Source organism: Hibiscus syriacus, unplaced genomic scaffold (genome assembly GCF_006381635.1).
Source record: "Hibiscus syriacus cultivar Baekdansim isolate YM2019G1 unplaced genomic scaffold, ASM638163v2 tig00110078_pilon, whole genome shotgun sequence".
NCBI classification, from domain to species: domain Eukaryota; kingdom Viridiplantae; phylum Streptophyta; class Magnoliopsida; order Malvales; family Malvaceae; genus Hibiscus; species Hibiscus syriacus.
Window position 1 is genome coordinate 102588 of NW_024062587.1, and position 17136 is coordinate 119723.

General features: G+C 37.9%; 1 protein-coding gene and 1 pseudogene across 1 annotated transcript; both read left to right on the forward strand.

Moving 5' to 3' along the window:
* Window positions 1-286: 286 nt before the first annotated feature.
* Window positions 287-4261, forward strand: LOC120214619 (auxin response factor 3-like). Its single transcript, XM_039212469.1, has 11 exons — window positions 287-718; window positions 890-946; window positions 1217-1396; window positions 1505-1589; window positions 1680-1770; window positions 1841-2005; window positions 2326-2445; window positions 2569-2644; window positions 2794-2944; window positions 3023-3887; window positions 4040-4261. The coding sequence occupies exons 1-11, from the start codon at window positions 434-436 to the stop codon at window positions 4185-4187; spliced, it is 2223 nt and encodes a 740-aa protein (XP_039068400.1). The 5' UTR covers window positions 287-433; the 3' UTR covers window positions 4188-4261.
* Window positions 4262-4810: 549 nt separating this feature from the next.
* Window positions 4811-17136, forward strand: part of LOC120214624 — a 37840-nt pseudogene continuing 25514 nt past the window's right edge.

A 17136-nucleotide genomic window follows, 5' to 3' on the forward strand; every position in this document is an offset into this window, starting at 1 on the left:
TCTTTCTGCCACACATCACTTGCAGCAGTCTGTCAGACTTGTTGCAGCAGCAACAGTTGCTGCTGTACAGCTTTCATTTCATATCAAAAAGCAACTACTTCTCCATAATCCAAAACAATACTCCTTTATACATGTATATATTGTACTCTTACATGCACGTATCTAATCATAAGTATTTACAATAACCTAATGTTGTTTTTTTAAATTTTTAATCTCATAATTTTGTTTATTGTATACCTAGGAAAAAAACTAAAACCCCATCAATCCCTTATATAAAAGGATTATCTTTTGGTTTCTTTTTGAGGGCCTCGACTCAAAGTCTCCTCTTTAACCTTTGGAAATCAGTCTCTAAATATGCAGCCATGAAATATCCTCTCCTGTATAACTCAGTTACAGTGCAAAGGCCAAAGCTTTTATTTTCTTTGACTGCTCAATGGGGTGTTTAATCGATCTGAACACGACGGAAGAGGATGAAACGCCGTCGTCTGATTCTTTATCCTCATCTTCGGTGCTAAGTGCTTCTGGCTTTAGTTCTTCGGTTTGTTTAGAGCTTTGGCATGCTTGTGCCGGTCCACTTGTATCTTTGCCGAAGAGAGGAAGTGTAGTGGTATACTTCCCTCAAGGCCACTTGGAACAATTTCCCGAATTTTCAGGCTATGCTCCAGCTTATGATCTCCCTCCCCATGTGTTTTGTCGGGTTGTTGATGTCAAGCTCCTTGTAAGCTACCTGTACATTTTTTGAATACTTCACTCTTGTGTGTTCTTTTGTTGTCTTGCGTTTAATGAAGCTTTACAGTTTTTTTTTAATAATCCAATTTTGTTTGTGGGTTTTCCATCTGGGTTTCTCTTAATGTGGATTTGATATGAAAATGTTTGTTTTTGTTGGCAGGCTGAGGCTGTCACAGATGAGGTTTATGCTCAAGTTTCACTGGTTCCTGAATTTGAGGTGAGCTTTATTCTATTTTTTTCTCGCATTGTATTGTATGTATGCATGTATGCTTGTGCAATCAAGTTGCTTTAGGTGCTTCATTTCCTTTAAACCGATGGGGATATAGGATAGTTACATCATTATGAATTATAAAGCATGGTCTAATGATGATTTTGACTTATTTTGTATTTCGGTTTATCTTTTTGTTGTTTAACGTACTTCTCATTTTGTTTCAAGGGTGATTTTTGAAATTTTTGGGTCTGATTTTGTGTAAATTATGCAATGCAGCAAAGTGAGCAGAAGTTGCAAGGGAAAGAGGAGGTAGACGGTGACGAGGAGGATTTCGTAGCAGAAATCAAGTCGACCACGCCGCACATGTTCTGCAAGACCCTTACTGCTTCTGATACCAGTACTCATGGAGGCTTTTCCGTCCCTCGTCGAGCTGCTGAGGATTGCTTCCCACCCTTGGTAAGGGTCTTGCACTTTCTCCGTTTCTATATGCTCAAGAATTCATTATGTTTTGGTGAAGTACTCGTATGTTACAGCCTTCTGAGTTTAAGTTGATTGGATTTATAGGACTATAATCAGCAGAGGCCATCACAGGAGCTTGTTGCAAAAGATCTGCACGGCATCAGATGGAGATTTCGACACATTTTCAGGGGTATGTACTAAATTTAATGAAGGATGCTTCTGGGCCGTGATTATCTGTTCATTTCTCTAGTTGTTGCCAAGATATTTTCGGATCTTGTAGGGCAACCACGGAGGCATTTGCTCACTACTGGATGGAGTGCTTTTGTAAACAAGAAGAAGCTCGTCTCCGGAGATGCTGTGCTTTTTCTTAGGTTCAAAACTTTCCCTTTCGTGAAGGCTTAATTAATATCTTTTGGGAATCTTATTTAGTGTTGCTGGCAGGGGTGAGGATGGGGAACTGAGGCTGGGAATCCGAAGAGCTGCACAAATTAAAAATGACACTACTTTTCCATCTTTGTGTAGCAAGCAGTTGAGCCACAGCACCTTTGCAGATGTGGTTCATGCGGTATCAATGAGAAGTGTTTTCAGCATTTACTACAATCCAAGGTACGTTAGTATCGACACCATTCAGATATGTGACGAGCAATATTCTGAGGACACAATTCGAATGTTTCCTAGTCAATTTCCAGAATCCAGATTCTTATTGCAATGATGGACACAATTCGACATCATTTTGATATGCTCATGACAGCTTGGTTTGAAATGGTTAACATTAGGCTGACATTTCTCACTTGTTTCCTATATTCTGTCTTCACATAAGCACGAGCACTGTATCTCATTGACTTCGTCTGATATCTAATATAAAGATACTTGTTCTCATTATTGTTGTCATGTGAAACTAAACTATTTTTGTTGACGTATAGCAGGGCTAGTTCATCGGAATTCATAGTACCGGTCCATAAATTCTGGAAGAGTCTTGATCATTCATTTTCTGCAGGAATGAGGTTCAAAATGTGGTTTGAAACTGAAGATGCAGCGGAACGAAGGTGTGACCTGATTGAATCTTCAACTCTTTAACTTGTAATAATATTGTTTTTAGCCTCAAGAGGGATGACTGAGGCCACAGTTCTATTGGGGCCTTAATGAATCTTTCCATTTTGTTTTTGTAGATACACGGGACTCGTAACCGGAATTAGCGATTTGGATCCTGTCAGATGGCCTGGTTCAAAATGGAAATGCTTGTTGGTATAGTTGCAGACCATCACATGTTGTTTTGAATGTTTTCTTTTCTGCTAACTAGTCTATGATACAATGTCTTTGATATATCCTCACTGTTTCGGGGGTTATCGGATCATTAATAGAGCTTATCTAATAGTTCTTTCTCATTTTCATAGGTAAGGTGGGATGATGTCGATGCCAACAAGCATGACCGGGTTTCTCCATGGGAAATTGAACCATCTGATTTTATTCCTAGTTCTAACAGCTTGCTTTCATCCGGTTCGAAAAGGAACAGGGTTGGGTTGCCTTCAGGATTTATGGTTCCTGGTAGGTTCTTTTGCATAGCTAAATCTCTTTCCTGTGTCTTGCAGAATTATTTGACTTGGTCCTTTGTTCTTCTAACAGATGGAATTGGAGCATCCGACTTTATGGAACCATTGCGGTTCCAGAGGGTCTTGCAAGGTCAAGAAATTTGGGGTTTCAACCCCTGCTACGACAGTGCTGCTAGTCACAACATGCATCGATCTGAAACACGACGCAGCTTTCATAGTTCTAATGGTTCTGGTATTGCTGCAATAGGAAATGTTGGTAGAGAGCCACTGGTGAATCCTAATATTTCCTGTAAAACTGTAGGCTTTGGGGAATCTTTCCAATGCCATAAGGTCTTGCAAGGTCAAGAAATTTTTTTAAGCTCTCCGTACAGGAAAGCCTCGATTGTCGAAGAGACTCGAGGAAATGAGAGTCCTGGTGTCCCCAGTGTTGGGAAATTGTCAGGGACTAGAAGTGGATGGTCTTCCTCGATGCAGGGCTATGATACTCATAGCCCTATACAACCATCTGCTGCATTTACACAAATTTCCTCACCATCGTCGGTGTTAATGTTCCAACAAGCAAGCAATCCGGTCCCGAATTTCAATCTTATGCATAACTTCAACGACCCTGAAAACTATCATGGAGTGAGTTCTTTTTGCACCCCTATAAAATGCACGAAGTTACTGGTGTCTTCTACTGGAGGACATGATTCCCATGGGAGGGATCACGTTACCATGGATTCATTTTGTCATTCAAATGATTCTGCATTCAGGAATAAACAAGAATTAGCATCCTCATGCAGACTTTTCGGTTTCTCCTTGACCGAGGGAAGCCTTGATGCCACTAAGGAAGATAACATGGTGCAAGCAACATTTATCATTGGGCCATGGAACATGGAGAGAAGTTCCACCCGAAGCCTCCATCAGCGACTAACACAGTCAAAAGCAATTGTACTAAAGTAAGTAACCTCTACACTGTCAGGTAACACTTTTCGATATTGCATTGTTGTGTAGTAGTGAAATAGTGGCTTTTTGGATGCTTCGAGAATGATTGCTTTTGAAAATGAATTGAGTCTTGGTTTCTCTAGTTGATTTTGATACTTTTCTGCAGCATTGTCTCAAAAACTGAACATATATCTATGAAGCAGCCGCTGCTGCAGCTGGTATCAAACATAAAGATGCCTATGGTTGCTGAAGGCTGCATGCGTTTTTATTTCAAGAACCTACTAGTTTCAAGACCAAAGATTGAAAACTTGTAATAATTTTATGAAACGACTCTATGTTGTAATTCAACTGCCTTATTATGCCTATGATAAAATCTTGTATTAATCCACTCTGCTATGGATTTTGATTTGGCTCGACTCTAGGCTTAGCTGGAATTTCGACCCGGAGACATCGACAAATCTTTCTTCTTTTGTGTTCCAAAGAGCATATGCTGCAGTTCACATCTGCCCTGCTGTTGCTTCTTACAAGTTTCATGGTACAAAGAGATTCAAAAAGTCATCCCGCAATAAAAATCAACTTCCTTGAAAGAATATAATACTATTCATCAAACGAAATTGTTGACATCAAATTAAATGTAAATTTAGATCACGATCTTTAAAAAGAATAAATGAAGGTAAATATCTCAGAAAGTTCATACAGTATGAACATTGATTCAATTTTTTTCGAACTTTGTGGTGTCTTTTCTGTGCACGGAAACGTAATGGATTTCGTAAGAAATTCACCGTCACAGAATTTAAATCACTGGGCCACAACACCACCCGTATGTTGACTAACACAGCAGCCAGTGCTGTTGTTTGTTTCCTACATATTGGCTCCTATATTATTTCCAGAAACAACACAGTCTAGGTGTTTCAAAATAACAAAAACCAAACAAGATATGGCGGGAGAGGAAGAAACAACGACGGCAGCGACAATTGTGTCAACCCCGACATGGGCTGTTGCCACTGTTGTTTTCCTCTCGATTTTGGTTTCCTTTTTTATTGAGCATTTGCTTCATCTCTTGGCCAAGGTATGTTTCCATGCAAGAAGATGAAGGGTTTATCACTTTATCTTATATAAATCACTCTCTTCCAGCCCCGATATTCATGGTTTGTCTTTGGGGGTGTGAACTTTTCAGTATTTCAATAAGAAACGAAGGAAATATCTGATTCAGGCTCTTGATAAGATAAAATCCGGTGAGAAAGTATCCCGATTAAATGAAACATTTTGCTATACAATCTTAATTATCTTCCTTTTACGTGACTTTGACGTTTTCACTCTAGAACTAATGCTGCTGGGTTTCATATCATTTCTTTTAACCGTGAGTGAGAAGTCAATAGCAAATATTTGCATTCCGAAGAAGGTGGGTGAAAGTTTTCTACCCTGCACTGATCCTTCAAATGATGGCGAGGAAGAAGCAAAATGCCAAGAGCAGGTACGTGCTCAAAGATTCGAATTCTAGACATAACACCCAATTATTTCTTTGTGTGTCATGTTTCGAATCCGAATCTATAAATACTTGATAAGATGCATATTAGACATATATTCTATGATATTTTCCTCATTTGAATAACTAAAATTGCTTAAATCATGGATTTTGATTATATTTTGTATTTTGTGGATTAGGTTGAAGATTTGGATAAAATAAGTTCAAAATCTAATGATTAGCATGATATTCACAAAATCCCCAAATTAAGGAGGAAAAATCGGAATTCAAGAAGTTGGCAATACCAGAAGAGGTTTTCGCATAAGGCGTGGGCACGGCTTATTCATCTTGAACTACCGCAGAAGAAATTTTCAGTTAAGGCGTGGGCGCGCCTTACTAGTCCATGTAACCTTAAATTATGGCTACAAATTTACAAATGAAAAAGAGTTTAATGACGGCTGGAAGACTCTTTTGATTTATTCTTATCTTTAGAAAAAGATGAGGGCATTTAAAACTCCTATTTTTGTGGGATTTTCTTTAAGGGAAACTTCATTATCTATAATAGGAAAATCCTTATAAAAGGGGAGCTAGGGCTTTCATTAGTTGATCATCAAGTTTTACATCAGTTTTCATCTTTATTTTCTTTTAGTTTTCTTTCAATTATGAGTAGCTAAATACTTTTGTTCCAACTAGAGGATAATTGAAGTTTTGGTTCTTCAAGGATTGTGAGATCTAAATAATTTTCATTGTTCTTTTACTTCTTTGCTATTTATATATCTTCTGTTTTTATTAAGAATTATTGTCTTGATTGATTGTGCAAAGGATCTGTTGTTCAATTATCAGGTTGATAAATTGTCATTTAGAACTTTAAATCCGTAATTGTTTAAACGTTCTAATATTAGTGGTAAAGTAACATGGTTGATTATGATTATGTTATGAAGGTATATAACCTAGTCTAAATGAATCGAGCTTGTGTATTCGTTGGCTAGAATTGGTGGTCCCTCTATAAATTAGTGATGTTGGTGGATTAAATCTTAAGAGCTTGTCTAGGGTTGTTCATTAACTAGGGAAATAATCAAAGAGCTTCTCTTGATTATCGAGAAACTAAGGAGAGACAGGTTGTTAGAGCTTCTCAATAACCATAACCAATTTAGTGAAAAGTAGAAGATTTTATCATTGCATCTATGATCAATTCTCTGAACCAATTCTGAAATTATACCTTTAGTTGGATATTTCCTTAATATTAATCTCTCTAAATTTTTGGTTGATTTCAAATGCTTTTTCTTTTTAATTTTTTCTCAATTCTGAAACCCCTTTTATTTGCTTTACTTTTCATTAAAATAAGTCTACTCAATCCCTGTGGATTCGACCTTGTTTATCACTACTACAAATTTATATTTCTAAAGCAAGTATTATTTTTTGTTGGATTCGACACCCACCAAATTTTTGGCGCCGTTGCCGGGGATTGGTGTTATTTAGATTTATTTTGATGCCCCGTTCTTCTCGTGCAGGTGAACTCCAATACGATCCTGAAATCGAGAAGACCGCTCGTAGGTTAAGAAAAGAAACTAACTTGCGCAACAAACAAGCTTCTTATTCTTCATCCCCTGAATCGAAATGCACTCAACTTGGTTGATTCATCCAGCGATTCTGAAGTAGAAGGAACAATGGCCAACGAAGAAAGAACTCTAAGAGAATTGGCTGCACCAAATGTGAATCAACAACCGCTCTGCATTGACTATCCAACTTTGGAGGTAGCTTTTGAATTAAAATCTGGTTTGATTCATTTGTTGCCTACTTTTCATGGACTTGAGAATGAAGATCCTCATAAGCATTTGAAGGAATTTCATGTGGTATGTTCAAGTATGAGACCACAAGGAGTGACCGAAGAGTAGGTAAAACTGCGCGCTTTTCCGTTCTCGCTAACCGATAGAGCTAAAGATTGGCTCTTCTATTTACCCCCTGGTTCTGTAACTACTTGGGCCGAGATGGTGATGATGTTCCTTGATAAATTTTTCCCTGCTTTAAGAGCCGCTGGCATTCGAAGGGAGATATGTGGAACAAAAAAAAAAAGATATTGAGACCCTTCACAAGTATTGGGAACGATTCAAACGACTGTGTGCAAGCTGCCCTCAACATGGGATTTCTGAGCAACTTCTCATCCAATATTTCTATGAGGGACTTCTACCCATGGAAAGGAAGATGATGGATGCAACCAGTGGAGGTGCCATAGTGAATAAGACTCCTCACGATGCTAGGGAATTGATCTCCATCATGGCCGCCAATTCACAACAATTTGGCTTTAGGCAAGACACATCTTCAAGAAGGGTGAACGAGGTAGGTTCGTCCTCCATTGAACATCAATTATCGCATCTCACCTCCCTTTTTCAACAACTAGTTGTAGGAAAAACGCAGCAAGTGAAAGCTTGTGGGATATGTGCTGCGATCGGTCACCCAACTGACATGTGTCCTACACTTCAAGATGATTCTCATGAGTACGCTAATGCAGTTGGAAGGTTTCTCGATCCCCCACAAAGGAAATATGATCCTTACTTAAATACCTACAATCCAGGATGGAGGGATCATCCTAACCTTAGCTATGGACCAAGACCATCGCAATTCCAGCGTTCTCCACCTGAGCAGTCTTCTTCAAAGTCGGGTATGTCCCTAGAAGAAATTGTCAAATCACTTGTAACCAATACACAACAATTTCAACAAGAGACAAGAACAAGCATACAAAATTTGGAGAATCAAGTGAGTCAATTGGCATAATCCGTGAATTGGTTAGAATCCTAAGGTAAGTTACCTTCACAAACCATTGTTAATCCAAAACAAAACGTTAGTACAATCACATTGAGAAGTGGAAAGGAGTTGAAGGAACCTAGTCCATTGGCACATGGGAGAGCCTTAGAGGAAAAAGCTGAAAAGGAAGTTGTTGCTCCTCAAACTCAGAAAGACCAACCTAAAGGACTCAAAAGCGAAAAACATAAAGAATTTGTCATAGAACCTCCTTTTCCCTCTAGATTCGCTAAATCCAAGAAGGAAGCAGAAGAGAAAGAAATTCTTGAGACATTTCGCAAGATCGAGGTAAATATTCCTTTACTTGATGCAATTAAACAAATACCTCGATATGCTAAAGTTCTTAAAGAATTGTGCACCAACAAGAGAAAGCTCAAGGGAAATGAAAAGGTAAGTATGGGGGAGAATGTTTCAGCTGTCCTCCAGAAAAAACTACCCCCCAAGTGCAAAAACCCATGTATGTTTACTATCCCTTGTAAACTTAGTAATGTTAGGATTGAGAGAGCAATGTTAGATCTAGGAGCTTCAATATATGTCATGCCTCTCTCTATTTACTCATTTTTGAACGTTGGTCCTTTGAAAGAGACAGGAGTGATTATTCAACTAGCTGACAGATCTAATGTATATCCTGAGGGAGTTTTAGAGGATGTTTTGGTGCAAGTCAATGAATTGATTTTTGTCATGGTGAAATTATTAAATTCAATATTTATGATGCCATGAGATGTCCTGGTGATGTGTCCTTTGTTTTTGTCATGGATGTTATTGACCCTTTAGCGCAGGAAATTTTTTATTTAAATAATGATGACAAGTTGAAAGTTGCACTCAACATGAATTTCACTCCTGAAGGATTGCAAGGAATCATGAAAGAGTATGTATTGGATCTTGATTTGCAAGATACAATCCAAGAACTAGAATCACTCAAACCTATGAAGTATGATGTATCTTATATTGAGTCATCTCTTTCTCACACCAAGCTTCTTCCTTCTCTTATGCAGGCACCAAAATTGAAAACGAAACCTTTGTCAAATCATCTGAAGCATGTATATCTAGGAGAAGAGGAAACTATTTTGGTGATAATTCCCAACAAGCTCTCCCGCTTTGAAGAAGAAAAGTTGATTCAAATGCTTAGAGAGTACAAGGAAGCTATTGGGTGGAGGAAAAAATTCTATGAAATACAAGGTTGGATACATGTCAAATATTTAAGGTCGACGGTCATCGTTTCAAACCTTTTTATGAAGGTTCTCTGGTGCATACTATTGGTCAAACCATTTTGGAGTACCCAACTTAGGATGATTGAGAAGCTGCAACGTCTAGCCAAAGATGTTAAAGAAATGCGCTCTTGGGAGGCAACCCAATTTTTTTTTCTATTTTCGTTCTTTTTATTTTATTTTATTTTTCCTTGATTTTTCGGAGTACATTATTCTTGTTTTCCTCTTTAGGTCAGAAGATGAATTTTTGTAACCCGTGGGCACGCCTTACAAAAGCAGAATTATTCCTAAAGTCTCTCACTATCCAGAAGATGTTTTTGTATAAGACGTGCCCACGTCTAAACTCAACACCACTTCTGGTTCAGGAAATAAGATTCAAATATAAATGTGCCTCATCTTTTCTTTATTTTTGTGCTCCTTCAGAAGAATGCACGCCACCAACCGTCTTCTCCGCTCCACCTGACCCACATCTCCGCTCAGTCTGAGAATCAACACAGCCGACACACAGCGCCTTCCCATCTTGTGATAGATATCGTGGTTGATGCTCAATATTTTCAGGGGAGTTTTTTACTCATACCCTTTTTGTGGTTTTTGAGCATCTACTTTTGATACATTGAGGACAATGTATGGATTAAGTGTGGGGGAGAGTATTTCATACATGGTTTTGCTTTGAACATAATTTTGCTTCAAATTTTTTCCGAAAAAACAAGTATGCTTTAGTTCTTGTTTGTGATTTTTCTCTTTAAAATTCTGGATTCTTTCGATGTTTGTCCTTACATAATTTGGATTGTTTTGAATTATCGAATTAAGTTGAAGCATAATAGGGGATTAGCTTGAGTAATTGAATTCTTATTTACTACACACTGGTTGATTACTCTTGATGATTGATTGAATGAAAAATGTGTGGGATTTGATACATGTTTACTCTTTTTGTGAGTTTTTGGGCCAATGAACACTCACTTTCAGCATGCTCCATTTCTTGATTGAGTGATTGCTATACATAGTTAATTTTTCTAGAACTTGTTTTGCTATACATGTCGAAGACCACATTTTATAATTGGATGCATCAAGAATGATAAGGGCATTTAGGTAAAACCACTTTTAGCTTTCGTAAAGAGCCTACCCTGATTATCATCCTTAGAAAGCCAATTTTGAGCCTTAGCCTTGTTGTTTGAAATTAACCATGGTACAAGTAAATATTAAATCCTTTTTGTTAATTTCCCCTCTTTTGAACCTTGAATTGGAGGATTATATGAGCTTCTTCACGTGAGAATTCAAATTATCTTGAGAAGATCGGAAGATGTTGGAATATAGTAATTCGAGTTACAATCTCTTTCAGTGAAAAAAAAAGAGAAAAGAAAAAAAAGAAAAATTGTGCAAAGGAAATAAAGAAAGAGAGATTGTGCAATGAAGAAAAAAAGTTATATGGCTTGAATAGATGAACTGTCGTTTTCGATGTCAAAATAATTCCTTATTCTCAATCAATAAATAAAGGAAATACGTAGTATAGAGAAATAAGGGTCGAATCTTCAGGGACTTAGAAAAACACAATTTAACCAGGCGAAAATAGTAAAAAGGGGGTTTATAATATGAGATTAAAATGGTAAAAATAAATAAAAAAACAATTTAAATAAAAAAAAGAGTATGAAGATTGTGAATAAATACGGTAAAAGTAGCCTCAAGCTTCGCTTTGATTCAATTTCCTTTAGATCATCGAATAAGATTTTCTCTTCGGGATTCACGTCGGTTACTTTGTCTACAAGGGCTATCCTTGTGACTCTATCTTGTATACCGAATACCCAAGGCAATCTTTGATTCCGACTTCGGTAGTTGATTCTAACAACATCTATTGTCGTAGATCAAATACCGTTTAAGTTCGTGGCGACCGACTCGGATTGTTGTTTCTATAACCGTCAATTCCGATCTCAATTCCCTCTTGGCGAAGCTATCTCGCCAAGTGTGTTCCCAGGAAGTCGAATTGCTTTCTATAAGCCGAATCTTCCTCCCACACGTTTAATCGCAACAACTTCTTGATCAAAGTCAATCTTCGATTTTGAAAACTGTTTTGATTTTGAAAATATAAGCGCAGAGATTGAGAGAGAGATTTCGAAGATATTAAGGGATCGTTTCAATTCTCCCGTTGGAATTGAATCATCGCGACAGCTCTCGGCTTATGAAAAGTTTAGCTAAGCATGACAAAAGTCATACTTAGCATAAAAATAAAACTTGAAAATAAAGAAAAATAAAAAAGAACTTGAAAAGGAAAAGAGAAAACTTTTATAAAAACTAGAGAGAAAAGAAGAATATATTCTGAATGATCATTTTAGGCTTACCCCAAGTGGGTATTTATAGCCTCTCAAAGCCTAAAGGATAAACAAAGAAAATAATAAAATAATACAAAAGATAATTGTTTTCAATTTAAATTCAAACTTAAACTAGTCTCTAATGCAACTCTGCTCGTCAATCTTCCAGAAGGCGTGCGGACGAAGTCTTCTAGAAGCCGCCGCTGACTGGACCTTCTAGAAACTGCCACGTCAGACCGCGTCATGCCCAGAGTCGTGCCCATGTCTCCAGCCGCGAGTAAATAATAAAAAAATACAGAATTCGTCTGTTTTATCACTAATTCTGGAAAGTAAGGACCTGCACGAAAATAGGCATAACACAACCAAATCAGCAGCAATAACTCCACAAAATCGAAGAAATAACGAACAAAGATTAACGATTCTGAACACTCATCAAATTCCTCTCACTTATCTCATGCTTGTCCTCAAGTATGATTAACCAAATCAGTCAAAAACTTCATTAAACATTCTTTTTCAAGTTTCATATTCAAGGAAGCAAGGTAGAGACCACAGTAACTATTCAAGTCAAGAAATCAATCAATTGAACATCACCAATTGGAACAAGTTAAGTGCAATTGTAATATCCATTCATTCATTAATTTCAATGTTCATAACTCAACACCTTACCGGGATTCACTCAAATCACTCAATGTGTTTGGGGTAAAGAAATGCTCAATGTCAGAATTGACACGATATTACCATAGGCCTGCAAGTAAATCAAATCTCCACTACTAATAAGAACAAGATGCATAAATCAAAGGGTCTTTTATTGGTTGTAACGGGGCTTAGGTAAAGGTGGTGAAAAGGCTAAATATATGGCTAAAATTCAAGGCAATGAACTAACAAATAATAATCTCAACTCCATCAAAACATTAAGCACAACAAGATAAAAAGACGACATATCAAACAACAATTTTCTCGTCGAAATGCATTTTTTCTTTTTCACACTTTTGTTGTTTTGTTTTCCATTTTTTCTTTCATGTCTTTTTTTTTCTAACAGTTTTTTTTTCGAACTGCTATTTTTTTTGTAACCCCCTAGACCCGGCCTATGCGTTTCGACTAAGTCTAGTGGATCACATTATGATTATTAAAGACATTTTTCGAAACCATTATTCCATCAATATAAAATCACATTATAAATAACATGAAATTATAAACAAATTATACTATCAAAATCCAACTCGTAAATATAGTACCAATAAATAATAATTTAATTTAAAACATGTCTTCAAATTCAAAATCACAATAAACCGAGCAGTATTAACAAAAGAGTCATCATTATAAAATCCGATATTTTAAAATAAGGTCCATGTCACCAAAATAAAGTCAACTTGCCAGATAAAAACATTACAATCTGATTTACTTAAAGAGATATGTTGATCCTCCAAGTGTTCGAACCGAGGTATCTAACCAATAGTATCTGAAAGGGGGAAAATATTTTCAAAAGGTGAGCTAGGCTCAGTGTGTCCCAACATTTCCATAAAATCACAATAGGTACAAATCATAGTCCAGTAATCTCACAAATTCGTAAAAGAGTTTAACTTTTTGAAAATCATAGTTTAAACCCTTTTCTGGTACACCATCAGTAGTTCCCAAAATTATTTTCCATATAGCTTACTTTATGCACATAGCAAAAAGAAAGCCGACTTAAGGATAGGCTCTGAAGCTTGCATCCTTAAGCCCAAGTCAATAAGTCCATATAGCTTACCCTAAGCACACAGCAAAGGAAAGCCGACCTAATGAAACATCTTGGGGCCCTCAAGAGTCACATTAGGCCCAGTTAGCTTGATCAGAGCTATTCCATCGTAATTCAATTCCAAAATTCAATTGCACCGTGACATAAATTCCATAAATCCAAAAACATGGTAATCATATACCATTTCAAAACAAAAATTAGATAGCAGCCATATTCCATAAATTGTCACATTAAATTGGTGCATCAATAAAACAATAACCAATGAATTCGGTGTACCACATATTAAAACCAATAAAACAATTCAGTAATAAGTAGGGAACACACCTCGACAATAGATTCAAATAGTAAATCTACTGATTGCTGGTTTCACCACGCTCTGCTACAGTTTTCGAACGGGTGAATACTGGCACACGTGGTTTAACTGATCTAGAAGAGCTGGGTCGAGCTGTCGAACGATCCGGAGAGTCTCTTGTACCTTCAAACAATAATATTTATCAGTCCCAAATCCTATTTAATTGTTCAAAGCTAAACTTCTTAAGTATATAAGCATTTTTCGGGTTTGATTATCAATTTGAGGTATTTCGAGTCTGAATTTGGCCAAACGGATTGCAGAATCGGAATCAGGCGTCGAAAAACATAAAGTATGACTTTCCGAAAATTCAAATTCTTGGTCAAAGTCAACCACTTTGACCGTCAATTTGGAGACTTTCGGATTCGAATTTGACAAAACGGACCACGGAAACGGATTCGGCACGTCGAAAACTATCAGGATAGGTATACTCGGAAAAGATTAACGATCGTTTAATAGCCGGTCAAAGCCGGTCAAAGTTCTGGTCAAAGGAGGTCAACAAACTGTTGAACATTTTACACAAATAGCACCATTTTTAAAATAATTACCAGAATAGCACCAAAACAGAATTATTTACCAGAATATCACTAAAATGAATTATTTACTAGAATAGCACCGGTCAACGGGTCGGGTCAACGGGTCGGGTCGTGACCGGTCAAACCGGTCAAACCCTTAAGAAAACCGGTTGAACCGGTCACTCACTCGCCCGACGGCGGCGCGTGTGGCGCGTGAGGTGTCCTCCGGGGCTCTAAAAATTACGGAAAAATTTCTAAAAATTATTTTGAGCGTTTTCGAGATACTTACAAAGCTCGGTTCAAATTTTTGAACGTCGGAGAGCTCAAATTCATCAAATCGGGAAGTTTGACCGGTTCACCTCCCCACGCGCCGTCGCCGCCGGAGAAAAAGGGGAACACCGGTGGACTCGGAACGGCACAAGGAACACGATGGTGCGGGAGGTGTCGTAAACAGAGCAACGATCAGCAGTGAATTTAAGATTTTCTCGGCGATAAAGCTAACAAAAACGTCGCTACTTTGATTGGAAATTCCCGACGTTTGGTCGCGTTTCGCTTCAATTAATTTGAAGGGTTTGTTCCTCGCTCGATGATGAACACAATGGTGGTTTCAAAACAACGATCGGAATTCGGACGGCGTAGGAATCGAGTTTGGAAGTTGTGTGCGTGAGGAAGGATTTGTGAAATTGATTTCTGTTTTTCAAAACAGAAATCACGCATATAACAATTGCATGCCGACACTCCAAGGTTAAATTCAGGGCTTGGTCCCTGAATTTTCTTTAACTTTAAAACAAGCTCCAAGTTTTAAAATCTTTCAATTCAGTCCCAATTTTCGCCAAATTTTCACAATTAAACCCTCCAATTTTAATTAAATATTATTTTGAAAATCGGGTTGTTACAATTCTCCCCCTCTACAAGAAATTTCGTCCTCGAAATTTACCTTATGAAAATAGATGAGGAAATTAAGCCTCCATTGACTCCAATGTCTCCCAAGTAGCTTCTGAGGGACCTCGATTACTCCACTGAACCTTGACCATTGGAATACGCCTATTCCGAAGAACTCGTTCATCTCTCTCTAAGATCTGAATGGGCTCTTCCTCATATGACAAATCAGGTCTCAGGTCTACATCCTCAACCTGAATGATGTGATCTGGATCTGGATGATATCGCCTCAACATTGATACATGAAAGACATCATGAATACGACTGAGCTCAAAAGGCAACTCAAGCTGATATGCAACAGGTCCTACCCTTTTCAAGATACGAAATGGTCCAATAAATCTTGGACTCAATTTACCCTTACGCCCGAATCTCAATACTTTCTTACAGGGTGAAACTTTTAAAAAGACCTGATCTCTAACCTCAAACTGTATATTCTTCCTCCTTTGATCTGCATAAGATTTCTGCCTATCAAATGCCTCTTTCAGACGGTCACGGATTAATCTGATTGTGTCCTCCGTCTCACGCACTAACTCAGGTCCCAACGTTTTCCTATCACGCAACTCAGTCCAACAGATCGGAGTGCGATATTTACGCCCATAGAGTGCTTCATAAGGTGCCATACGAATGTTGGTCTGATAACTGTTATTGTAAGCAAATTCAGCCAACGGCAAAAAGTTCTCCCAACTACCATGAAAATCGATTACGCAACCCCGCAACATATCCTCCAGAATCTGAATTACTCTCTCAGATTGACCATCAGTTTGTGGATGAAAGGATGTACTATAATCCAATCTTGTTCCCAAAGTCGTATGTAACGCCTTCCAAAATCTCGAAGTAAATCTCGGATCTTGATCAGAAATAATAGACAATGGAACACCATGCAATCTGACAATCTCTGAAATATACAATCTTGCCAGCTTGTCCAAAGTATAATTTACTCGCACAGGAATGAAGTGAGCCGCCTTTGTAAGTCTGTCAACAATCACCCAAACTGAATCTTTTTTCGAAGGAGTCATAGGCAAGTCAGTAACAAAATCCATAGTAATACGCTCCCATTTCCATTCAGGAATCTTGATAGGCTGTAACAAACCTGATGGATGTTGATGTTCTGCCTTAACTTGTTGACAAGTCAAACACCTAGCCACAAAATCAGATATGTCTTTCTTCATCCCAATCCAATGATACCTCTCTCTCAAATTCTGGTACATCTTATCTCCTCCGGGGTGCATAGCATATGGACTACTATGAGCCTCAGTAAGGATAGTCTGCCTCAACTCAGCATCATTAGGCACACAATATCTACCTTTAAAGCATAAAACTTCATCCTGATCAATTGCGTAATCTGAGTTTGTCCCCTGCTCTACTTGCTCAAAGATGGAAATCAATGAGCTATCAAGGGGCTGCTTAGCCTTGATCTTATCAACCAAGGTCGGCTTAACTTGCAATTCTGCTAACAAAGTGCCATCGTCATATAAATTCATCTTGGCCATTAAAGACCTCAACTCCGATACTGTCTTTCGACTCAAAGCATCCGCTACAATGTTAGCTTTACCAGGGTGGTAATCAATCACACAATCATAATCCTTTAGAAGCTCTAACCAGCGATGCTGTCTCAAATTAAGTTCCTTCTGGGTCAGAAGATACTTTAAGCTCTTATGATCCGTGAAAATGTAACACTTCTCTCCATAAAGATAGTGTCTCCAAATCTTCAAGGCAAAAATTACTGCTGCCAACTCTAAATCGTGAGTAGGATAGTTACTCTCATACGGTCGCAGCTGACGGGATGCATAAGCCATCACCTTACTTTCCTGCATTAAAACACAACCAAGTCCTGAATGTGAAGCATCACTATACACTGTAAAATCCTTCCCGGACTCTGGTTGAATCAACATCGGTGCTTGAGTCAAAACCGCCTTTAATTTCTCAAAGCTCTCCTGTTGTGCCTCGCCC